Source organism: Protopterus annectens, chromosome 1.part0 (assembly GCF_019279795.1).
Source record: "Protopterus annectens isolate FY-2018-M chromosome 1.part0, PAN1.0, whole genome shotgun sequence".
Lineage (NCBI taxonomy): Eukaryota > Metazoa > Chordata > Ceratodontiformes > Protopteridae > Protopterus > Protopterus annectens.
Window position 1 is genome coordinate 1,430,578,164 of NC_056725.1, and position 25,801 is coordinate 1,430,603,964.

At 39.7% G+C, this 25,801-nt stretch overlaps 1 protein-coding gene across 7 annotated transcripts in view; it reads right to left on the reverse strand.

Moving 5' to 3' along the window:
* Positions 1-25,801, reverse strand: part of PUM2 (pumilio RNA binding family member 2) — a 4,949,642-nt gene that overhangs the window by 107,649 nt on the left and 4,816,192 nt on the right. For all 7 annotated transcript variants that reach the window (XM_044067594.1, XM_044067585.1, XM_044067551.1 and 4 more), the window contains exon 21: positions 17,653-17,845. In XM_044067594.1, the coding sequence (XP_043923529.1) occupies positions 17,653-17,845 (193 nt within the window). The remainder of the gene's footprint in view (positions 1-17,652; positions 17,846-25,801) is intronic.

Consider the following 25,801-nt stretch of genomic DNA (forward strand, 5'->3'; position numbering starts at 1 on the left):
TTAGTTCTAGGGTGGAGTTTTCATTTAAGAAACTATATGACCTCAAAGTGAGAAGCCAAAGGAGGATTCAAGGGCAGACATGCAGAAATAACTGACAAATGGGCTTTTACAGAACAGGGCAAGTCAGACTGCAGCAACTCGCGCAGACAGAACCAGAGGGACCCCCACTGAAAAGGGATCCTGGTTATGAGAATGGCACCAGGCAGAAAATCTCTTCCATTTGGGCATATGATACTTTCCGGTTGCATATTTTCTTGCTTCCTATATATCTCTGAGCACATCCTCAGAAAAGAGGTGCCTAAAAGAGATCAAAACCCTATCACCTATAGTGTCAGTTGAAGAGTGGAGAAGTGAGGATGGATGAGTGACCCCTTGTCCTTTGTGAGAAGGTCCAACGGGCGAGGTAACCTGCAATGATTGCCACTAGCCAGATGCATTAAGAGGGGGAACTACTGCTGTCTTGGCCAAAAGGGAGACACTAGCAAGATTTTTGGAGAGTCCAGCTGAATCTTCTGCAGGACTCTTGGAAGCAGGGGAAGGTGAGGGAAAGAAACATCCCCTTCCGAGGAAAATAAAAGACAGCTGTCTTCCACACCAGAAGACATGACACTGGGGCTGCCTGTTCAAAGTGGAGGTGAAAAGACTGACCTGGGAAATACCCCACCGATGGACTATGTCCAGAAACAGGTCTGTGAGTAACATCCATTTGTGAGACTGTTTTTTTACATGCTCAAAGCATCCGCCACTGGACTGTACTCTGAGGGAATATACACTGCCTCAAGAGATAAGTGATAACTTAGAGAGAAGTCCCAGGCCTGAACAGCCAGCCTGCAGAGAAAGTAAGACGCTGTGCCGTCCTGCTTGCTGATATACCACATCACCGTGGTATCGTCAGTGTAAACCTTTAGAGGACCTGGAGTGAGAATGTGGTGAAAAGCCTGAAGGGCTAGAATAAGAGTGCCCATCTCCCTGATGTTGATATGGTCTACTGATGGGGACATGCCACAGACCTTGAACTGTCAAATAACCACAGGAAGCCCCACTCCCATGCCATGTCTGAAGCATTGGTAAATTGTTCTTGAGAAGGAAATGGAAGCTGAAAGGGCAAGCCTGGGTTGAGGGAAGGTTGCTGAACCCACCACTTGAATTCGTGCTTTAGACAAGGAAAGACAAGTACACTGAAATCCAGAGGGTGTCAATGCTGAAGCCAGACTGACTTGAGGTATCCCTGAAGCTTCCACATGTGCAGTCTGGCAAGGGGGAGTACTAGAATAGAAGACACACCATGAATCCCATGGCTCAAAGAAACTCTTTATCTGTAACAGCAGTCAGAGGAAGAAGAAGAGATTGAAAGAAAGCCGTCAAGGACAGAGCTTTTCGAAGTGGAAGACAGGACCAACATTGGCACTGTCTGATTCCTGCAACCCAGATATACATGATCATGAAAGGGAGTCAGGACAGACTTTTGAAAGTTGATAATGAACCCCAGACTTTGGAGGAGAGACGGTGAACTCCAGATCCTGTGATAGGCACCTGAAGAAGGCGTCTGAAGCAACAGGTCATACACAGAAAGAAAAATCTGAATGCCTTGGAGCCTGCAAAAAGCAATCACAGGAGCTAAGCATTTTGTGAATACTCTCAGTGCAGTAGGAAGGCTAAAGGGCAAAACAGAGAACTGAAAATGAGGAAGAAACAGAGAAACACAACTTCCCGAAAAGAGGATGAATAGGAATATGAAGGTAAGCATCCTTTAGATCAAAGGTCACAAGAAAAGCCTGGGGTAGTACAAGAGGAAACAGGGCTTGAAGAGTAAACATCCAAAAAGAAGGAACCTTGAGAAAGGTGTTGAGCAAGAAGAGCTCCAGAATAGGTCTCCAAGTGCCCTTGTTTTGAAGGACCAAGAGCATCCTGAAGTAAAATCCCTTTCCTACTTGGAAACAAGGGACAGGCTGAATAGTTCCCTGGTCCATCAGGGACCTCTGAGAAATTCTTCCAGACGAGGTTGCAGAATCCCTGTAAAAGGAGGGAGAGACTTCTACACCATGAAGTAACCCTGACGGATGACAGATAGAACCCAAGAATCTGAGGTGATGATATGCCATTTAGGAAGACAGAGGGAGAGCTGAAGGGACAAGGGAACCTGGCTGAAGGTTGTGAGGCAAGATATCAAAGAGAATAAGGCTTGTCAGATATAGGGGGCTTCTGAGCCACAGCAGCCTGAGAAGACTTAGCAGTAGTAGCTTGCCTACCACCTTTTCGGCCTTTGGTGGCCTGGGGAACAAAAGCAGACCTAGTAGGATAGTTCCTCTGGAACTCAGAGATAGGGGACACAAAAATATATTTAAAATTCTGCAAAACTTTACTTTTTTCCTGGAGAGACAAACACAGCAGCAGCAATAATCCCAAATAGATTTTTATTATCCAAAGAAGCATCCAGCAACTTGGCTTTAATATCTTCAGGTAAAGCCTGCAAACGAAGCCAAGAATAATGCCTCATGACAGAATCAAAGACAGTCGCTCTTAGAAGGTGCATCAGCTTTGCATAACTACACTTGATAGACTGAAGAGCCACCTGACATGTAGAACCCAAAATAGATGGAGCAGAAGATTTTGCTTCAGAATCAAGGAGGTTGGCAGTAACCCATCAAGCCTGGGCAATCAAGGCCAGAGCATACCTGGTCATGTGGTTCTGGTAACTGATGGTGTGAAAGGTCAACGTAGAAACAGTATAAACCTCTTTACCAATTCTCCCCATAATCTGAAGGCAGAAGTTTGGAAGAGGGCAAAAACTTAGAAGGCTTGTCAGAAGAGACGGACACCACAGCATGGTCAGCAGGAGGACACAAATAAGAATTGACAATCCTCAAGAACCTTCAAGAATCCTCAAAAACTGGGTTTCTTTGTAGCAGGAGGCTGAGAATAAGGAGACTTAGAAGCAGCTATAATAGCGTCTAACAAAGCAGCCAACATGAGGTACTGCAGAAGGTTTAGGAGTGGCCACCTGAAGCAGCTCATAATACTTTTTCTGGATATGAGACACATAAGAAGAATCTGACAAAGTATTCCATCACTCTAGGTGTAGTAAGACAATTCTTCAAAAGGAGACTCAGGACTCACAGACTCTTCTTCATTAGAACCATATGCCAAAGGTGAAGGCATGCACCTGGGAAGAGCAAAACAGGGATCTATCATCGGACTCTGAATTCTCATTGAGGAATCGGGCTCCCTAGCCAGTTTGGATGGAGTAGAAGTTTAAAGGGGAATAGGCATAGAAACCTTTTGGGGAGGTTTCAGGGCCATTAAGGCATTGAACAGGTACTAAGTAAACTCTTGACATTCCCTATGAGGATCCTTAGGGCATACAGAAGCATACTTAAGTCTTCTGCTTTTTCTTGGAAGGGATGTCAGCCTTAACAAACACTGGAGGTTCTGACCCTTGACAAAATTCAATGAGAGTTCCTGGACCTCTTCCCTGATCAGAATCTGTAAAATCCCTCTAAGGCACTCTGAGATGATCAACCACAGTTCCCCCTTGACATCCAGAGAAGACCCCTGCACAGCTTCAGAGGATGTGTGAAGGGAAGGATCCATGCTGGCCACAGACAGGATCGCAACAAAGGAATTTGACAGACACCAGACAGCCTACACACCTGTTACCCACCTCTAGAGAAATGTTCAGTGGAGGATGGGCAGCCAAAGAATCTGGCCAATATTTCTTGGCCGCCTTCTTGCTTAACAGTACTTCAAGGTTAAAAGACTGGGCTTACAGTTTAACTTCTGCTCTCAAGACAGATGGGCAGGGAAGAACAACTTCTAAGAGTCTTAGGCACAAATGCTGCAGGATGTACGGTCATGGGAAGCACCTAGACAAAAAAGACACTGTTCGTGATGATCCTTATAGGGAATCTGCCTCCCACACTGATGTTTTCCCTTCTTGGATGACATGAACACTAGATAAACAAAAAAGAATAAGACCAAAGAAAAAAGACCCCAATGGGGCACTTATTTGACAGCTAGGTATTCAGCACAGCAAAACGGCATTCAGACCGACAAGCGATGATGACATTCGGACTGGTGGTAAAGTAGTTCTGGGTGACTGCATCCATATATTACCTTTATGACTTATGTCTTGTATGGGAAGCATAAGTTTGATGTACAGCTCGTACAAGATTTAAAGTATTTGGTATACTGGCCGGATGTTGGGCTATCCTTGGCAGGAGATTCCTACTGTGAAGAATACTCCAACAGTGATATAGAACATCATATGTTCTCAGTTATTTCTTTCTCCTCCATCATGCAGCCAATTCTTTGAAGCCTGCTTAGGGCGTAAAAATACCTATGCAAACAATTTCAAGCAAATATCCTAAACATTCCAGACTCATTTGCATACTTGAAAGCCATACATATGTCTTCCCAATGCTTTCTTGTAAGTTGTTTTTCCAGTCTCTTTCCAATCAATTCTAACATCCTCTGCCTGATTCTTATAGTTATCATGCAATATTTTATGTCTTACTACTTATCCATTTTTAACAGCTGTTCTAGATTCATCAAAAACTCTACCAGAGCAGGTCTTTCACTTAATATCCCCTTACCCTTTCTCTTTGTTTGTACTCTGAGATAAAGTCCTGGTAGGACAGACTGTCTCTAGCCTGCAATCCAAATGTCTTCTTGGCCTCATCCCACTGTTACCTTTCCTGCTTAAGTTACTTGTTCTCAAAATCTTGTTTCCTTTGCCAGGTTTCTCAAGTAAATTCCAGCCCCCTCTTGCCTATTTTCTGTACCCCTACTTGTAGTCAACCTTATTGGCAAAATCGTTCTTTATTCTTGTACTGGCTAAGTACTTGGAATACTTCCTGCTGCTTTATGAATATAATATTCTGTATGGTCATTGTTATTCTCCTTAAGGATCTGCATCCAAAATTCAACTCTCTATTTCTTGAACTTACCACTTTGAATTATAACCTTCTGCTTGTGTTATACATATGAACCTCAACTGTTTAGCTCTAAAGTATCCCCTTCAAATCAGGTAAACCTAAACCACCTTGTTTTTTTGGAAGGATCAACCTATCCTACTTAACTCTTGCCCTCTTTCCCTCTCAGATAAAATCCATCAGTTCTTTATTATTGTCCACAACTTCTCCTTGGGTTGATAAAAGTATACACAAGACTAAAATGACTAAAACTATTTTCACTGCTTGTATCTTACTATTCATATCTGTAAATAAGAGATTCCAGTTTCTCAATTTTTTATCTTTTGTTTAGTCGCTTTCCACACACATCCTTAGCTGCTGTAACAGAAGCCCTTTTAATCCATAATCCTAAATACTTCATCTTATCATGTCCCCATAAATATAGGTATAGCTGAACCAATGTGTGGGTGGGTACATAATTTATGGCTATAGTCCTTCCTTTACTTTCATTAATTTTACATCCCCAAAAGACTTGAAACCGTCTCAAAATGTTCCACAGCACTGAGATGTCCTTTTCTGGATTTATCTGATATGAAATATCATCATCTGCAAATAAAGCCAACGTCTTCATTACCATACCAATTATATCCTTGTATTTCTGAGTCCCTTATTTTCTTTGCCAATAGCTCTAAATATAAAGTAAATAACAAAAGGGAAAGAGGGATTCCCAAGATGGCAGTCATCCTGTGAACACCTTTTCCATGAGGCTCCTATCTAACTCAAATAACTATGGATTTTTAACCATCCTTTCACAACCTAAAGCCAGATCCTAAATGCTCTCAACTCTGCAATACATTTTCATCGATTTTGAGGTCTCCTGACTGTATTCTGTGAGCATATACTTTACTATTACATTGCAAGAGTTCCAAAGAGCTACTTTTAAGTGTATTTTCTAGGCCTGAATAGACAAGTTGGAGGTGAATATAAGCTGTTTCCACTGCCAAACTATGTTGAAGGAATCCGATACCATGGAGACACAAACCAGCAAAACTAAACTGTCTGCAACAGTTTCCCCTAAAAAGGAAACCATTTCTAAAAGACAGAAAATTAAACAATTAGACACTTCAAAATCCAGTGCTAAACAAAAGCTGGAGGCCAACATCCACATGTAGGATCTGAAGGAAGCCTTGTTACCATTGCGGATGGTTGTTCAAGTTCAAGGTTTCTCTGAACAGCTTTCAGGTTTTGTCAATAAACTGAATCAGGCTATGGAACGTATGGAACAGATTGAACAAACTTCCAAAAATAATGAGATGCAGATTGCGCTGCTAAAAGATTTGATCACCAAAAATACCACTCTAAATGAAATCCAACAAAAACTCCTTGATTTAGAAGCCAGGAACAGAAGGAATAATATTACAGTAAGAGGTCTACCTGAATCATATGGCACCAACCAACTGACTGAGACCTTGCTTAAATTGTTTAATTTTATTCTAAAATCTAGTGCACATGATAACAGCATTATAACTGAGACAGCACATCGTCCTTTATGTACTAGATAACTGTCTAATGCTCCGAGACAAATATACGTCAAACTACTAAATTTTCAAGATGTCCAGAGAATCCTTTTTGCGGCTAGAAAACAGAAACTAATCTTCTGGAGTGGTCATAAAATAACTGTGTCGCAGGATCTCCCAATAGCCATTAAAGAAAGGCGCCAAAAACTCTCCCCTTTCTGAGCTGATCTCATTAAAAGAAATGTTAAATTCCAAATGCGATATCCAAGTACCCTTAGCTTTACATATCATGATAATAAATATACTGCTGACTCACCTAAAGATGCCAAAGCTGTCTTTCTGAAATGTTTTGGAAAGGCCTCTGAAGCTTAACTCTTTCGCAAAAAGGTAATCCTCTGTTTTCCTCACCGGAGGTTGTCGCTAACCTCATAAGCTAGTTCTGATGCCAAAACAGCCCTTTTTTGTAGAATGTTGAAGATTTTAAGTTTTTAATTTTATAAAAAAGTGAACTGCATCTAACGGTCCCTGAAGTGCACGCCAGACAGGAAGTACCCCCTCTAGGAACATATCTGTTGGCTTCCGTTATATGGGAGGATCGTTTTTATGATACAACTGCCTGCTTCTGCCCATACGTCTCCTTACGGACTGCAACTACTGTTTAAACGATCGGTTGCATGATCCAAACGAGAACTTGATTTTCAAATGGCTACAGTGTGATCATGGTCGCTCTGGATTTAAGGATTGTAGCCTACACAAATGCAGACTTGAACTGGTGCTTTGAATTGAGCAAAGTGAGTTCCCTTTTAACATCTTTTAACAACTGGAAGGTACTTTGGTAGGGAACCCACGCCTTCTGCTAAGGAACTACAACTACAATCAGCTATTTAAACAAATGGCTGTCAAGAGATATCGATAAGGACATTAGCACATAAATATGTCAAGCCTAATTTCTGTTTGTATGCAGGTAGAAAATTTCATGTTTTGTTGTTACTAAAACATAAAAATACATAACTACTTAACAAGCTGCACAAATGGTACATAAGGAAGAATCAGTACCCCTGCATGTAAAGACCTTTTTCTTAGTTTCTTAATGATCAGCTTCCATATATATATATTGTATTACAGATGCTGCTTAAGTTTTTTATTTTACCACAAAGGGCTCTAGTAATGTTGCTGTGGGACACACACTGGTATCTAGGTAATTATTACTTAAAACAGGTCGCAGCTTTTTTGAGTTTTAGCCCTATGTGTGGCAGAATAAGCATTCAGCAGTATTGCAGCTTTTTTGTTAGATATAATCATATCTTATTTTCAAGATAAGAGTTCACTGTCTGGCATACAGGCACGCATGCTTATATGCACGCAAATTCACTTACATGGAAGCTTTTGGGTCTTATGCTTAAGCAAATGTGTTCTGTATCAAAACAAAGATGATATTTGTCCTAATCTGATACCTCTGTTTCTGTTAAGAGTTTGTTAGGCTAATTCTGAAGGTTTAAATAAGCATTACTTACACTATTTTGAATGTTTCTGGGGCTAGGAAACTTTTAGATGCAGCTTGCTCAATGTATTGCTTATATCCTACATTCTAATACAGTAAATCATTTGTTACATTATATATTTGTTTCCACGTCTGTGACATACAATTGTAAATGTGTCTCCTGTTATAGTATCATTTCTTTTCAGCAGTTATTGTAGTGTCACTAACTGGAACATAGCTGAATTATCTGTACTCAGTGATTTAATGTGATGGTTGTTTTAGCACCATACCTATTTGAATTCTTTCTTATAGGAGAAGATAGCTATACTGGTAGAAGGGCAAGGATGATGACAATAGGAATCAAAGTGCTATTGTATATATATTTTACATTGCTTAAAAGGTTTAAAATATTGGTGATTACTTTACTCTTGGGTTATACAATCCCTCAGTATGATACTCATATCAATATTTCGGCTTGTGTAACTGTATTTCATCACATTCTTCCTTCTATTTGGGGTAATTGGGTAGGCACAGGGTTATTGTTGGAAGAGTGCTATAGGACTACTGCAAATATGCTATCTTATGTATTTTTATCTCCTGTTTTTATTTTTAATATGCTCTTTCCTTTCCTTTGGAACCTTGTAATCCGAAAATATCACATTTCCTTAACAAAAACAACTGCCCTATTAAACTCTAGTTGGGAATATGGATCATAGACTCCTGGAATGTGAGGGGGTTGCAGGATAAAGATAAGAGAAACTTACTGATCCATCTAATTTTAAAATTTGAGGCACACGTTTTTTGCAGGAGAGACGTATGCTGAGTGAGGACTGGAAGGGAATCTCAAATAAAAAATGGATTAAAGAAATAACTGCAGCTGGGGGACAACTCAAAAGTCAAAGGAGGTAGCTGCTAGTATTAAAAAATCGCTTCAGACAACAATCCTAAACCAATTCTCGGATGAGAAGGGTAGATGGTGTTATTTTATAACTACTAATCCTATTAATAAGAAACAAACCCTTTTACTCAATGTTTATAGTCCCTGTCAGAGGCAACAGGATTTTATCTCAGAAATCCACATCATCTTGCAAAACTTTCCTGACCATGAACTTACATTGGGTGGTGACTGGAACTTGGTTATTGATCCGGGGACTGATCATACTAGTAACTCCTTATCCCAAAATATGCAAGCATCAACTGCCTTAGGTGAACTAATGACTGACTTATGCCTGATTGACCCCATCTCTTTTGGTGAAGGGCAGGAGAGGAAAGGTATTTACACTTTTCTAAATGTCACAATACCTGGGCTAGAATACATTTCTTCCTTATTTCGGAATCGCTGGCGGAAGGAAATATTAAATATCAAGCGGAACTGAGACATTTCTCGGATCATTCTAAAATTACTTTAAAACTCCTTTCACCCAATACGTTGGCTAAAAGGGTTAAAAACTCTAACTGGTCCTTGAATAACAACCTATTACATAATTCAGAGATTGTTCGGGAAGTGTCTAGCATTTTAGCACAGCTAGACAGTAGCATGGAGGATATAGGTATTCCTTATGACATTCAATGGGCAGCTTGTAAAATGCAGATTAGGGGAATTCTTATTCAGAAAGCTTCCTATCTTAAAAAAGTTTCACTAGAAAAAGAAAAAGTTATTAGCGGACTTATTAGACCTAGAAAAGAAGTACCAAATACTGATATACTAATACTGCACTGTATACTAATATTGAAAATCTGATTAAAAATACTCAGACAATTATGTGAAGTGCATCAGCAAAATTACTCTACATATGAGATGAAATGTATAGCTAAATACTCGGAGTTGGCACAATTACCTTCCAAAACCTTAGCAAGTATTATTGCAAACAGGTAACAGGTAGAATTTCGTTTCTTCACTATCAGGATAAGGTACTTAAAACAGAGGTTTTATATTAGATGAACAAAAGTTCATCTTAGCGAATGCTCGCACGACCGAATATTGTGGAACTCGAAACTGCAATTGTGAGATTGCGGTACAGTGAAGATGGGAATATCTGCCCTTTCCTCACTGTAGTGGATCTCAGAAGTTGGAATATATATTTAGGGGGGGGGGTGCAGCTCCCCCACATTGCAGTTTCAAGTACCTGGATATTCGCTCATGTGAGCGTTCGCTAAGATGAACTTTCGTTCATCTAATATAGACCCAACACAGATACCCAAATACCTGAAATATTTCACTTGATCTACTCTGAATTATATGACATGAAAGACCAGCAACCCTCTGCTGATGACATAACAGAATATCTTGATAAAATAACATTCCCTAAATTAAGTAAACAGAATGTGGAATACCTAGATGCCCCCCCTTTGCTTTGCAAGAAGTGACTGATGCCATAGGAAGACTGAAGAAAGGGAAAGCACCTGGCCTGAATGGATTCACCTCAGAATTCTAGAAGACTTTTATAGTTTCCATGTCACTTACATTATTGAAAGTATGCAATCACATCAAAACTTATGGCATATCCGATTATCATCTTAATAATTCCAAAACAATTTTCATACCTAAGAATCCCTTAGATAAGTCTAATCCACATAATTACAGACCCATATCCCTATTAAATGTAGATATTAAAATTCTCTCTTCAATTTTAGCTGAAAGAATGAAAAAAAATCATGCCTCAATCTCCCTGGAACAAACAGGTTTCATGACGAATAGACGAACGTGGGACAATACCCTCACATTAGATGCTATGGTGCATCTTAACAGGAGAAAGTATAGCCTTATATATGGGCTAATACTTGATGCCTGTAAGGCTTTTGATAGGGTGAATTGAAAATTCTTATTTATAACCATGTCTCATTTCAATATCCCTAAAAGACTCATCAACACTACTGAAAACCTGTAGGGCAAAACTTATACCTATCTTTATATTAATAAGACCGTATCTAAACCCATCCAAATACGGAATGGAACGAGACAGGGATGTACCTTGTCGCCATATTTTTTTAACCTCTACCTTGAGCCCCTACTTCTCTCAATATCCCAAATTACATTTCACTCTACCCTAACACTTTAAATATCAAGACAAGCCTATTGGCTTATGCAGATGACCTAAACATCTATTTTGAACGCCCCATCTCAGACATTAGGAGATTAGCTGATACAACAGACTCATTTTCTGGAGTTTTGAACTATCTAATAAACCCAAAGAAATCATAGATTTTTCCCATAAACCCATAAGATCATAAAGACTATTTGTTTGCAGAATCCCCTTTCAAAATTAGTTATTCCCTTAAATATCTGGGTATACATTTTGACCATACTTCTCAGTCTATACCAGATTAATTTCTTGAAGGTATGGACGGGTATTTTACAGGACTTGCATAGGTGGCAACAACTAAATTTATCCCCCTGTCCAAAGCTGCAATTATATGGATGAATGTCCTACCTAAGTTACTCTAACAATTTAATACTTTACATCTAACCATCCCAAATACTTTTCTTCAAAGGACTAACAGAGAGTTGGCTAAGTTTATATGGTTCCCTAAGGCAACTAGAATAAGTTATCAGAAATCATGCTTTCCTAAACTAAAAGGTGGTCTAAGCTTGCCTGATTTCCATGTTTATTACTTGATAATATGTGCAAGTAGGGTTATACGAATCTCCACTTTCTCTCAGGTAGATAAAGTATGGTTCCCTCAAATGATCAAAACTCTGGCATAGGCACGTGATTACTATCAATATTAACTCTATAGCCTTGCCTTTCTTATCACTTAAAAGCCTGAATTCTATTCCCATTCATACCACCATGACACAAAGGTTAAAGACTTCCAGAATCTAATAAAGTTCATGGAGTTAGAGAATACTCTTCACTTATTACAATCAATCCATATGAACCCTAATATTAGGTTAAACAACAAAATGATTAATTTACTTGAGTATCCCTTATTAAGAAATTGTACCGTTTGGGATATACATAGACACAAGGAGAAATCACTTAGTGAACTTACGGAAGAGCTAAAACTCGGTCAGAAGTATACTATCATCCTTTGTCAAATCAGGGAACTCCTAACATCAGTAGTGTCAGATAAACCAAATAATGAAAATAACATTTCTGCTACTTTGGAAATCATAAAAAGTCTATCTATAAGTAAAAACGTGACATCTAATACTTATAAACTATTGATGGCCTCCAAGCATCAGAATGCAATACTTTTTTCCAACTACTGGAATAAGTAGGATAGTAATCTTAGTAAAGACCAAAAACACAGAGCAATAGAATTAACTCTTAAGTTTTCTCCTTTTAAAAAGCTGATTTACATACAACTAATGATAAATAATAATAATAATAATACTTATTTTACCCCATGTATCTTATATAAATTTAATTCCAATACATCCCTGTTATGTCCTTGCTGCTCCTCTCCTCAAGTGGACTTGCTACACATTCTTTGGTCCTGTAGTCACACACACAAACTTTGGTGCTCCCTCAATGTTACACTAGAAAAGATGGTTTATCAAAAATCGACCCTTTAATGGGAACTAGCAATCCTGCATGTCACTGACCTTAGGTTACCTAGATTTCAGCTTCATGCACTCATCATTTTATGTTTATTGACCAAATTCTATACAACTAGAAACTGGTTAGATCGCACTAAAAAACTTTCCTGGTGGGCCTTAAGAATTTAGCGATAAAGTACATATCTTCACAAAAAATTTTCATTAATAACCCAAATAAACGAGTATATTACAAGGAAATATGGAAAATAATTTTTGATGTTTTTCAAGGCGATTAGAAAGTGTATGACCTACTATCCAAGATGATTCAGTTTCTCAACCCGGCTAGTCTGATCTACCTCCTTGTTTGTTTGTGTCTTTATTACAGAATTACTTGGTTCCTTTCCATGGAAATCACAGTAGCACTTCCTATATAACCTTTGGGTAATCTTTTCTTCTGTATATATGTTTGATAATCTTGTACATAGTTCTTTTTGTTCCCCCCTCCCCCTTTTTCTGTTACAGCTTATGTTATATAAGAGGACTACAGTATAAATGTATATATTCATGACATACCTGTTTCACTTTGTACTTAATTGTGTTTTATCTTGATTGTATTGTCATGCCATATTGTTTCATTGTCCTTTTTTTGTAAAATTCAATAAAAAGGTATTTGAGAAAAAAAAAAAAACAAAGGGGTAAGAGGACATCCCTGTCTAGTTCCTCTGCTCAAACACAGCTTATGTGAGAAGAACCCCCCCCCCACTTTAATTCTTGCCTCCAATCCTTTGTATGTCCTTCTATTTAATCTTATTTTTGTATCAGGGAATGCAAATGCTTACAATGCCCTATTCATAAAATCCCAGCTTACTCTATCAAATGCTCTCTCTGCATCAGGACCCACCAACAGAGTTATTTTTCTGCGTTCTGCTTCCCTCAAGATCATCATTGTTGTTAAATGTTTGCCACCTCTCCACAAAACCACACTGATCCATAACAATTAGCTTTGGCAACACCTTTGTCATTCGTTTAGCTAGTATAGACATGAACAATTTGTAATCTCGTTTAAAATGAAATGGCTATATGTGAAGCTGGGTCTGAAGGGTCTTTGCCATCTTTAGGTAACACAGCCACCACAGTTTTTTTTTCCAAGATGTTGGTGCTTCCCCTCCTTTCTTTCACAACTGCTTTTACACACCAAAAACGAGCTATATTGTTTAAAAGAATCTTCAACAAATGCTGGAGACATAACCAAACGGGAAGGTAACTGGAATTATATCTTTTGGGCTGTACAAGACTGAATGAGTTTCGAATGAACTAAATGGGGTTATCAGCAAGCTAACAGAAGATAGGTGGCAAGCATCCAGGAATAATTATGTACTAAACAGAGTCCAAGTTCCAACAAAATCAAAAGCAATGAAAACACTGGCATCATTACTAAAAGTAGCAAAAAATGCGGTAACTAAAAAGTGGAAAGCGAGACAATACTTACAAAGACAGACTTTAAGCAATTGATGGGTGAATTGAATAAACTTGAGAAAAAATTAATGATTAGCACCAAAATCAAATTCTGCGAGAAAAAATGGAGGCTTTGGGAGAACAAAACAATGGGATACTAAACTTGTTGAACACCAAAGAGTGCAAAGTAAATTTTATCTTTTTTTCAGTTTTGATCCTGTTAAATATAGTCAAATGGATAAATGATTGAACATGGGAATGGCTGGATACTGAATACTGCAACCCTGAGTCTTAGATTCCCGTTGGAACTAATATAAAACATACCACTGGAATGTAACACAGAAGGAGAAGGAATTGGTCAAGCTGGCAAATCAGTGCACAGTTCATGTGGAATGCACAATTATATATGTGAAAACAAAGTGGCTTAAAAAAAGAATAAAGTAAAAATATTTAAACGAGTGAGGTTCAAGTGGACATGAAGCAACTCTGGTTTCTGTTAATGGCACAGGCAAAAATCTGTCAAGTACAGCTGTCTGAAAATGCAGCCGAATTAAGAATTGAATCATAACTGTATTTATTCCAGTAGAATCAGACTAGCCTTCAAGCATCCATTGGCACACATCCCAAGAGAAATTAAAAAAAAAAAAAAAAAAAAAAGATCCTCCAGAACAATGCTTAATCAGCAAAACAGATTAAACATGGTTCTGAAGGATGTACTTGTGGCGCTGTTTTTTAATGCATTTTTGTAGCACCTTTTTCATGGATTTTTACAGTTTCTTTTCAGGAATCCCAAAAGTCAGCAGTGCAACAGTGAACTATGAAGAATGGTTGATCAGGACATTTTATGCAGATCTGTGACTGGTATTTAGCCATCTGTAACTAGATCAACAGTTTGCAATGCTTGTTAAAGAACTTTCCAAGGCTAAAGCAACATGGCAAGAATGATTCAGGTCATATTAGGAGAAGGTATGAGCATTACTTCTTGAATGGAGCAGTCAATTTAAGAGACTGCTTCTAAATAACGTGTACATAAGAGATAAAGAGAAAGCATTATTTTAAAAATGTTGAATGAATTACACATATACCCCCTCCCACTGTTAACATCATGGGTCCCTGGCATAGGTTGGAGTAGGCTGGGTCCTCAACCCACGTATCACTGGTAAATACCTGTGCCCATTTTGGCGACATTAGTCAACATGACCGAATCACCTAGTGCAATATTTTTACACTGTTCAGTGGCTAGCCCTGACATGATGCGCAGTCTGATCTGTGTTCTCCTATCTTGAGGATACTGCACACCACAGTAGATGGCAAAGTGGTTGGTCTGTGCAATTCTTCTGCCTTAAGGGCACCATGTAGAGTCTGTGCAGCTGCTCATAGCTCCATTCATTGGTGAGTTTTTGAAATGGAAAAATTCAGCATGTTCTTCGGAGGTGGGAGGAACCCCATAGAGGCACAGGGAGAACATGCAAACTCCAAATGATGAGGATGATGATAATGTCAATGGTTTCACTAACCCAGTAAACAAACAAATACGAGTTATTTACTTATCTCAGAGGATTAGCACCTTACACAACTGTATATCAGGAGACAACTATGATGCTCTGATAACAGGAAACTGGTGACATACACAGAAAGATCAAGGTGTTTTAGGAGATGTATTTAAACTTTAGGATGATATGTGCTGTTTGTTCTGATGAAGACTGATTACCAGTCGAAAGTGCTTAACCAGTTGTGTTGTCTTGTTTAATAAACCATCGTGAGTTTTTTCAAGTTGTATGAGCAGTTTTCCTTACACTCACCATCTTCAGTTCTTGAGTTGTTGGCCGTTTCCAGTTCGTGGATACATACACAGAAAGGCATGAAATCCCATTTAAGGCAACCATCCAGAAGATGTTCAGCAGATATCGGCATGATCTCACATCCACATGTCAGAGGGTGATGCACAAAATCCTCAATTCAGCAGCCATCAATAGAACAGAAAGGCTTCTTCTAGCCTCCTAAAAGTAATATTCTAAAGTTGGTTCTAAGAGGGAATTAGTAGACTGCCTAAGGGTGCTGTATACATGGAGAAAAACAAAAAAAAGCACAAAACATGACTGATGAAGTCCTAAGCCTCCTTACAAGATGTTTAACTTCAAAAGGGAATGAGGGAAAAGGCCGGATCTGGCACTTCACCCTTCAACCAGGATGAAAAAAATCTTCCTCCACCCCCACACACACACACACACACAAAAAGTCAGATGGAGAAGAGTAACTCTGCCCTTCCACCACTCAAAGACCATAAACACAATGTGGTTCACACAAATCTGGTCATGACTGCTCAAAAGATGGACACACAGAGTGTAGGGCAAGAAAACCCCCTACTTGTGATAATGTACTTTTTCCCTGTGGGTCTCCTCCTACAAACATCTACTGGCCAGTGGCACTTATCCAGTCAATTAAAACTAATGAACAAATGGGATGTAAAACATGACAGTAATAAAACAAAATGCCATTTGGGAAAATTATCCCAGAAGGACAACAGTGGAAAATGTCTTACCAGTCATACCACACATCAGTATACAGACACTATCAATAAAAAAAAAAACAGAATTGAAATAACCTTTTTTTTGTTTGTTTTATTACACAGCAGTTTCGAAGTGGTTCATCTTATCTTGAAGAACTGCATGATTCATGTATTACTCTGAAGGCACTCCACTTCAGTAACTAAATTACATATCTTACCATAGGAGTTTAGCTAGAAATTTAAAACTTAAAATCAAGCCCCACTAAAGCACTGACTACAATCAATGTGACAGGAGTATGATTAGCAGTTTGGAAATCTTCAGAAGCTGGTGCACAGGAAGTGAGGAGTGATGAAGCTTTGCCTGCTTACCTCCTTTCAGGAACAGGAACACAGGGATAGAGAAGACTTGCTGGTGAGTGAGGATGATATTCTGAAGCTCGGGAACAAACTGAAGTAAAGCATGGCAAGTCCAGCTATATGTCTGGGAGGGCACAATCACCTTAGGACCAAGAGCAGGGACACTCCTAGACTACACATCAAAACGTGCTGGCCTACAAAAACTTTTGGCACAATTAAAAGAGGGAAAAGTTGTTAACACAAGGCAAGCCACCTCCCACACACATTACAGGTGGTTCCTGGGTCATCGTTGCTGTCCACTGACCACGCTCCACTATGTAAAACTAACAAACTAACCAGAGTGAGTCTGGCAACCACAAAGTCCAACAGGGATAAATCAGACATGGAAGAGGGGGTATTAGGGAAAGAGGAAGCTTACAGAGGACCACCTTGCTGGAGAAGACACCAGATCAACTTGAAAGCAATAGTCTTGTGGTAAAAAATAAATAAAATTCACACTTGTACACCAAGCTTCCAAATGCTGTTGCCCCCACCCTTAAAATAGCTGGCTTTCATCACACACATCCAAAAACATGCAAAAATGCATGCAGCTCTCTACAGACATCCTTATAACAGCTTCTTTTAAATGGATTGCAAGCAATAAAAAGAAAAAAAATATTGTAAACATTTCTTTGCTCCACTGACTAGTGTACCATTTGTTTCATTCATTTATTTCAAGCTAGAGCACTTAAAACATCTAACTAAAATTCTGGCTCCTCAAAAGCAAATCTGTAAACTGTGCATTACATACTGTATGGTAGGTTGCACCCATGCCTCTGACTCTCACCACAGATCTAAGTAATGATCTATGAATTATGACTAACTAATGCCACTGCTTGACAATAAACAGGGATATGTAGCTACACTACTATAGCAAACTCAGCCAACAGAAGTATTTATACCTTGTGCATGATTATCTTGCGCTGAGCAGATTCAGCCATGTCGATCATCTTCTGGACAACATAATTGGCATACTGATCCTTCATCATGGTGTATAAGGCACTATGGGGACCATCATTCTGACAGCAAACTTCATCAATCAGTAATGCACGCTCAGCACGGGTAGCATGAGTTACACACTTCTCAACCACATTGCTGTGGAAAAGAAAATAACTTGGTTCAATAAAACATCATAACTGACATGTAACAATGATTCTGAATATCAAAAAAAAAAAGTCTTCATAAACACATCTCTGACAAACTTTATAACATGTCTTTTTGTGTGCATTCCTCTTCACTTCTTCAAATGCAGCTACAAATAAAAACTTTACACCACTTCACTTTTTTTGTTTGGTACATTGTTCCTCTGACCACTTGGCTTACATATTCCTATTGTATGAGGTATCTGTACAGATTCATTCTCTTTCTGGAGGGGGTACAAGAAGTCAAGCTATCACCTATGTGGACAGTACAGTTGGCCAAGTAAACTTACTATAACATCACATGTTTGACAAGATAATTGTTACAGCAGCTGAAGCTATATGGGCAGATTCCAAAGCCTTAGGACACCCTCCACATACCCTAGCCAATGTTCATCTCAAAAACAGCAGTATAATGATATTGGCTATGGTGCCAAGCAGAAGCATAAACACAGCAAACAAAAGGAGGATGGAAGGCGTGTGCTTCTACTACAACAATTTTAAACATCCACTGTTACGATAAGCTTACTTATGCTACTGTACTATGTTCATTAACTTAAGCTATACGGGATGGATACCAGAGCTTAGAAATAATGAAGTAGGGAGAAGGATCAAAGCTTGGGAACCCCCTCTGGAGAATTGTACTAGCACTACCTGCTCTGACATGGGGAAAAAAATAGTTTGTAGCGCCTGTAAAAGTGTGCCCAGAAGACCAGGTTACTGGCTCCTGAATCCACACCATTTAATAAAGTCACAGATGTTGACAGAGCCCTAGGAAAAATGGCCTCTGTCCATGCCTAGAAATGTCTTGTTATGGTGACTGTTGCAAAAAGAAATTGCAAGATAACCATTTAGAAACTTTTGGATCAGGCTGTGCCTTTATTTTACTTTCAAGGAAGAACTGAGTTGATTAGAATTCCTGAAGTTGAAGGTTTTTGTCCCGTCAATGTAGTATCTGCACTGCCAGAGGACATCCGATGTATGTACAAATATTTTTTCCTTATATTTTGGCTCCAGAAAGACAACAGGACGATGAATAGCATGGCTCAAAGAAATCTCTGAAACCACATTAGTCAAAACTGAAGAATATGATCTCAAACTTACCCTATCTTTTAAAAGAAAAGATTGACCCACCATAAGGGATTGTAACTCATACTTTTCTAACAGAAGGCATAGCAATGAGTAATACCATTTTCCATGAAAAGAACTTCAATCTGCCTTGTGTGGAAGTTCAAGAGAACAGTGCAATTTTTTCAGCCCAAAAAATCCCAAGCAGGGGCTACCAAACCCACTATTTAGAAGAATACAGAACAGTTTTCAAAAACTGTTTCAATTGAGGTAGAGAAGAAAGGGGTAGATGTAAGGGCAGACAAGCAGAAACTGCTAAAAGATGAATACTAAAAAACTAAGAAAGCACATCGGATAACAACTCTTACAAATACTGCAGAATCACAGGAGTTATTACCTTAAAGGAATCCTGACACCAACTAGAACATCTTTCCCATTTATACATATGATTTTGCAGCAGTACACTTCACTGTTTCCTTTAATACCCGCCAATTAGAAAATCTTTTCCATTTACTCGTGATTTTGTAGTAGCACACATCCTTGTCTCCTTTAATACCTGTCCTCAGAAAAAAGCTGGCTAAAAAAATAATTTTTTATCATCCAGGCAGTCAACTGAATAATTTAAAATACTGGGGGATCTCAAACAACCCTGTCTTGTGCGAGTAAATCTAATCTGTGAGGAAGCTTGTGGTAACTGCCCTTGAATAAATAAATTTTAAAAAATCCACCGTCGACTGTGCCAAAGGGGGGATCACCACAATAATGCCTGGCCTGTAGATACTTCTTAATTCGCTAGAAGAACCCTATTTACCAGAGGAAATTTGGGGGAAACATCCAGAAACATCTGTGTCTGTAGTAATGAAAATACATCTGTATTCCAGGTCAAAGTATAAAAAGTCATAGAACAGAATTTCTTTGTCTGTTGTGGCTGGAGGCAAACAACCTACTTGAGAATTTCCCCAAATATGGCTCAATACCCAGAAAGCCCCAGATCCAATTTTCATTAGATGGAGCTGTGGTGGGGTCCTACTCAGCCAGTCTGCAATAATGTTCTCCTCTGAATTTAGGTAGAATAAAGAAAGAGAAACAGCAGAGATGCTAGCTCATCAGCTAATATAGTTATAGCTGCAAAAGGGCCAGGACTTGTTTTCCCAGTTTGTTTACACACCACATCGCTCCAGTGCTGTCCAACATAACTCTCAGAGCACCTGCAGTCCAAAGATGGCTAAGGGATTTGAGAATATTCATTAGAACCATAATTTCTTTGACAGTGATGTGGTTTAATTTTTCTTGTTAGTTCCATAGGCCCTGGCCTTTCACCCTGTTGGATACAGGCTGCCAAGCAAAGTCTGATGCAGCTGTGGTTGTGGACCGAGTAGGGGTTTGAAGAGGAAAAAAGGAAGATCCAAGATGAGAGACCACTGATTTACTTACCAGAATAACTTTTTCCCCCCACAAATTTTAGCAATGGAAACTGAAAAGAAAGGGTGTGCTAGAGCTGAATCTAAATTGGTCTTGTGAACCACTGAAATGTTCTCATGTAAACTCTGACCAAAGAAGTCACGAGAATAGTATAGGCTACAAATCTTAATTTGAGAGCTATTCCCTGGCATAATCTAGGACATGGTAGAAGAATATCTAAAAATGCTCACTGCATATTCCACTTTGCCCTGAGAACAAAAAGCCACCACGATGAATGTCTTCCATAAGCATCTCAGAAACACAATCCTGAGAAGTGGAATGTCAGAAGACGACTATCATGGGAGCCAGTACTTTGTGAACTCTCTTGGAGGCTGTGATTAGCCAAAGTTCAAGAGAACAAACATATAACAAAAACATTTTGAAATCTTTGAGACTGTGGATGATAATGAGACTTAGAAAGTACAATTGTGTAAGTATATTTACTGTAACAGTAGATGCTGGAATGATTACTGCTGAAGTAGCCTTAGCTATATGGGTTACATTCTGCAAGCTTCCAAAACTTCAGGGTACCTTCCATGTGCCAAAACAGTCCGTCAGATTGAGTTGAGCTGACTAAAGACAGCTTTGGGTGCCAAGCCCTTCAAGGACCACTATGGGTAAATGATGAAAAAAACATAACATTTTTTTTATCTAGTCATGATTTTCTGCACCTCCCAAAGCGGCTTTCAACTAAAAAAGTATTTGTTCTTAAATTTATTTTTTTCTCCTGTCTACGCTCATGGGGACAGACATCCCGATGAGAATATGTTCCTCTGAAAGGCTAAATCTGTCCCAAAATGCAGTATGACAGCCCTGAATTTGAGAACAGTTAGCCCTACCCTTTGTTGTCAGATCAGACTTCCATTCACTTAGAATGGAAAACCCAAAAAACTCTGCCAAGTTTAATAGTCAGTAGATCAAGTGTCAGTGACTGTTCTGCACTGTTTTACAAATGTTCTGGCTTTGTATTAGTGAAGTACCTCGCAATACGTGCAGTGGCAAGTCCTGCCCAAACCATGCCTTTCCCCCGATATTTCCTGACAGTGCGGTTAAACTGCTAAATATTCATACGTGTGCTGGCATGAATATTGATCTCTCTGTGGCACGGTGCAATGAAATGCTTAGACGTTTCACACTCTGCTTGCTGTAGAAAACAGAAATATTTGACACACGTCTCCTTGCCTTTGACCAAAGAACATGTCCCTTCCATCTCAATGCCTTCCTTCTAGTAAAATATAGAGAAAGTTTAATATTCGTATTTGTTATAGTTTCTCTGAAAAATAACCAATGCTTCTTTGTTTCTGCTCTGAGGCAGAAAGAGCTTCAAATTCAGTTTGTTAATAAACGGTGGTTTGGTGTATAATGTTATTAAGGTTTCTGGATGGAGAAAATGATTTTGCAGAAAACGTCTTGTTTATTTTGTGTGTGTGTAAATTATTGAAAAGTTATATGGTGCAACATTGCTGCCTGAATTTGATGATACGAGTCTTGTTAAGAACACTAACTTGTGAATTTACCCAGTATGAATATGGTATGTGTTTTTGTAGACTTAGAGAAAGCATATGACAGGGTGCCTAGAGAGGAGTTGTGGTATTGTATGAGGAAGTCGGGAGTGTCAGAGATGTATGTAAGAGTGGTACAGGATATGTACGAGGGTAGTGTGACAGCGGTGAGGTCTGCGGTGGGAGTGATGGATGCGTTTAAGGTGGAGATCAAGGATCAGCTCTGAGCCCTTTCTTATTTGCAATGGTGATAAACAGGTTGACAGACAAGATCACGCACGAGTCCCCGTGGACTATGATGTTTGCAGATGACATTGTGATCTGTAGTGAGAGTAGGGAACAGTTGGAGGAGATCCTGGAGAGATGGAGATATCCTCTAGAGAGAAGAGGAATGAAGGTCAGCAGGACTAAGACAGAATATGTGTGTGTGAAGGAGAGGGAGGATACAGGAATGGTGAGGATGCAAAGGAGTAGATGTGGTGAAGGTGGATGAGTTTAAATACTTGGGATCAATAGTTCAGAGTAATGGTGAGAGTGGAAGAGAGGTGAAAAAGAGAGTACAGGCAGGATGGAGTGGGTGGAGAAGAGTGTCAGGAGTGATTTGTGACAGACGAGTAAGAGTGAAAGGGAAGGTCTACAAGAGGGTAGTGAGACCGGCTATGTTATATGGGTTGGAGACAGTGGCATTGACAAAAAGGCAGGAGTCAGAGCTGGATGTGGCAGAGTTAAAGATATTAAGATTTGCACTGGGTATGACGAGGGTGGAAAGGATTAGGAATAAGTATATTAGAGGGTCAGCCCAGGTTGGAAGGTTTGGAGACAAAGCCAGAGAGGCAAGATTACGTTGGTTTGGACATGTGCTGAGGAGGGATGCTGAGTATATTGGGAAAAAGATGCTAAGGATGAAGCTACCAGGTAACAGGAAAAGAGGAGGGCCTAAGATGAGGTTTATGGATGTGGTGAGAGAGGACATGCAGGTGGTTGATGTGACAAAGTAAGATGTAGAGGACAGGAAGAAATGGAAACAGATGATCCGCTGTGGCGATCCCTAATGGGAACAGCTGAAAGAAGATAATGATGAGCCAGATTCTTTGTAATATAAGCTTACTGTCCACTAGCAGTAAAAGTATCTAAAAAGAAAGTACAGTTTTGTACCTACCATAAATGTAGATGTTCGAGTGTTCACCCTGCTGCAGTCATCACACTTGGGTTATCTTGCCGTCAGGCTGTCCCGCAGTCGGCCCGAATTCCAAAGTCTTGGTCCGGCGTCGGTTGCTGTCGCTTCCTCCCTGAAGTCAGTGGGCCAGGGGTATATAAGAGGCATCCAACACCATTTTCTTCAGTTTTTCTTGCCCCAGATGTCAGGTGCCCCCAATAGGTAGGTAAAAAAAATATATATATATATATATATATATATATACATATATACATATATACATATATATATATATATATATATATATATACATACATATATATACACACATATAGCTATATAAAAATAAAACAAAACCCTTAGGCACAAGCAAATACACCACAGAGGTAGTACAGGATAGAGTGGTAGAGATAAGTTCAGCTAGTTCAGAGGGGATGGAGGGAGGTTAACCTGGACTGCAGCAGGGTGAACACTCAAACATCTACATTTATGGTAGGTACAAAACTGTACTATGTTCATCGTGTTACCCTGCTGCAGTCATCACACTTGGGTTGAATCCCAAAGCTAAGGATGGGAGGTGGAGTCAGACAGGGTTAGAAGAAGCTAGTAAGCCCTGCAAAACTGCAGTGGCAAAACCAGCTCTAGTCTTAGAGTATAGAGGTAAGTGATAGTGTTTGGTGAAGGTGTGCACTTAACTCCAAGTAGCACCTTCCAGAATATCCTTGGTTGGCACTCCCCTGAGAAGGGCTGCTGATGTAGCTGTAGCCCTGGTGCAGTGGGACCTAATGTTAGCAGGTACTGGTTTCCCATGATGTGTGTAACAGAAATGTATGCAATGCCCTATCCATTTTGAAATGGTCTGTTTTGAGATGGCTTTTCCTTGTGATCCTGTAGCATAGGCTACAAAAAGCTGGTCAGTTTTTCTGAAAGCCTTAGTTTTATCCAAGTAGTAACGTAATTGCCTCTGAATATCCAAAGAGTGCAGGAGTCTTTCTCCTTTGTTCTGGGGATTTGGGAAGAAGGTGGGCAAGTGAATGGTTTGGTTCAGAGCCACACTGGATACCACCTTTGGCATAAAGGAAGGATTTGTTCGTAGAGAGACTCTGTCTTGATGAAAAATGATGAAAGGTTCCACTGCCATTAGTGCCTGTAGCTCTGAAACTCTTCTAGCTGAGGTTATTGCTAGTAGTAGGGCAGTTTTCCATGAAAGAAATTTTAAATCAGCAAATAAAGCTGGTTCAAAGGGCGGCAGTGTAAGCTTTTCCAGAACAAAGTTGAGATCCCAAGTAGGTGTTGGAGCTCTCCTTGGCGGTCTTAAGTTCTTAGCCCCTCTGAGGAACTGTCTCAGGAGTGGATGTGAGAATAAAGGAGAATCCGTGCTGTAATTAGCTGAAATTGCTGAGGCGTGGATCTTAACAGATGAAAAGGAAAGTCCTTTGTGTAACATCTCAGTTAAATATTGTAGAATCTGAGGGATGTTTGGATCAAGGGGGTTTAGGCCTTTAGCCTGGTTCCAGGCGCAAAATCTTTTCCATTTGTCTGAATAGGTTTTCCTGGTGTTGGGTCTCCTGGCCTCCAGAATGACATCCATAACAGCTTTGGATAAAGGTGTTGGCCGGTTGTTTAGGTAATTTGCCATGCAGCCAGGTTTAAAGTCTTGAGCTGGCTGTGTAGAATCTGATGATCTCGCTGGGTGAGCAGGTGAGGAATTTTTGGCAAAATCCATGGTGGCCCTTGGGCCATGTTCCTTAAAATTGGGTACCAATGCTGGCGTGGCCAGTCTGGTGCAACGAGTATCATTTGTGGTCTCTCTAATCTGACTTTCAGCAGTACCTTTGCTAGAAGAGGTAGTGGAGGGAAGGCATACACTGTTAATGTTTTCCAACTGAATGAGAGGGTGTCCACTTTCCAAGCTAGTGGATGGAAGATCCTTGTGCAAAACTTTTGAAGTTGGTGGTTGTGGGGACTTGCAAACAGATCTATGTCTGGGCGTCCCTATTTTTGAGCTATCATTCCAAATACTTGTGGATCTAGTTTCCATTTGTGTGGATCCATGATGTTTCTGCTTAGGTCGTCTGCAATGTGTTTTTCTGTCCTGCCAGGAATTGTGCTTGTAATTGAACCTGGTAAGACAGTGCAGTGCTCCACAAGGTCATTGCTTGCCTGCATAGAGGGTAGGAATGTGTGCCCCCTTGCTTGTTTATGTACCACATGACTGTGGTATTGTCCGTCTTTATTAGCAGTTGTCCTGGGTGTAGAAGGTCCTTGAAAGCTGTTAGGGCATTCTGTACTGCTAGCATTTCTTTTTGATTGATATGCAGATGCCTCTGATCCGTAGTGCATTTGCCCTGAATGCACTGCCCTGCCATGTGTGCTCCCCAGGCATAGTCCGATGCATCTGTTGTCATAGTATTCCTGGCTGTGGGTAAGGTGAAAAGCTGACCCTTGTTGAGGTGACATGCCTGTGCCCACCACTGAAACTCCTGTTGAAGGCAGGGAATGAGTGGTATCATTGTTTCCAAGCTGTGGCTGTGCTGAGTCCATACACTTTTCAAGTACCATTGCAATTTCGTCATATGCAGTTTTGCAAATGGTATTAGTAGTATGCAAGATGCCATGAATCCCAAGGCCTGCAGAATTTTTCTTGCAGGGAGTTGGGTCTTTGATGCCATTATTTCGAAATATTGAAACAGCTGTCGTTGCTTGTCTGGCGTGAGATAAGCCA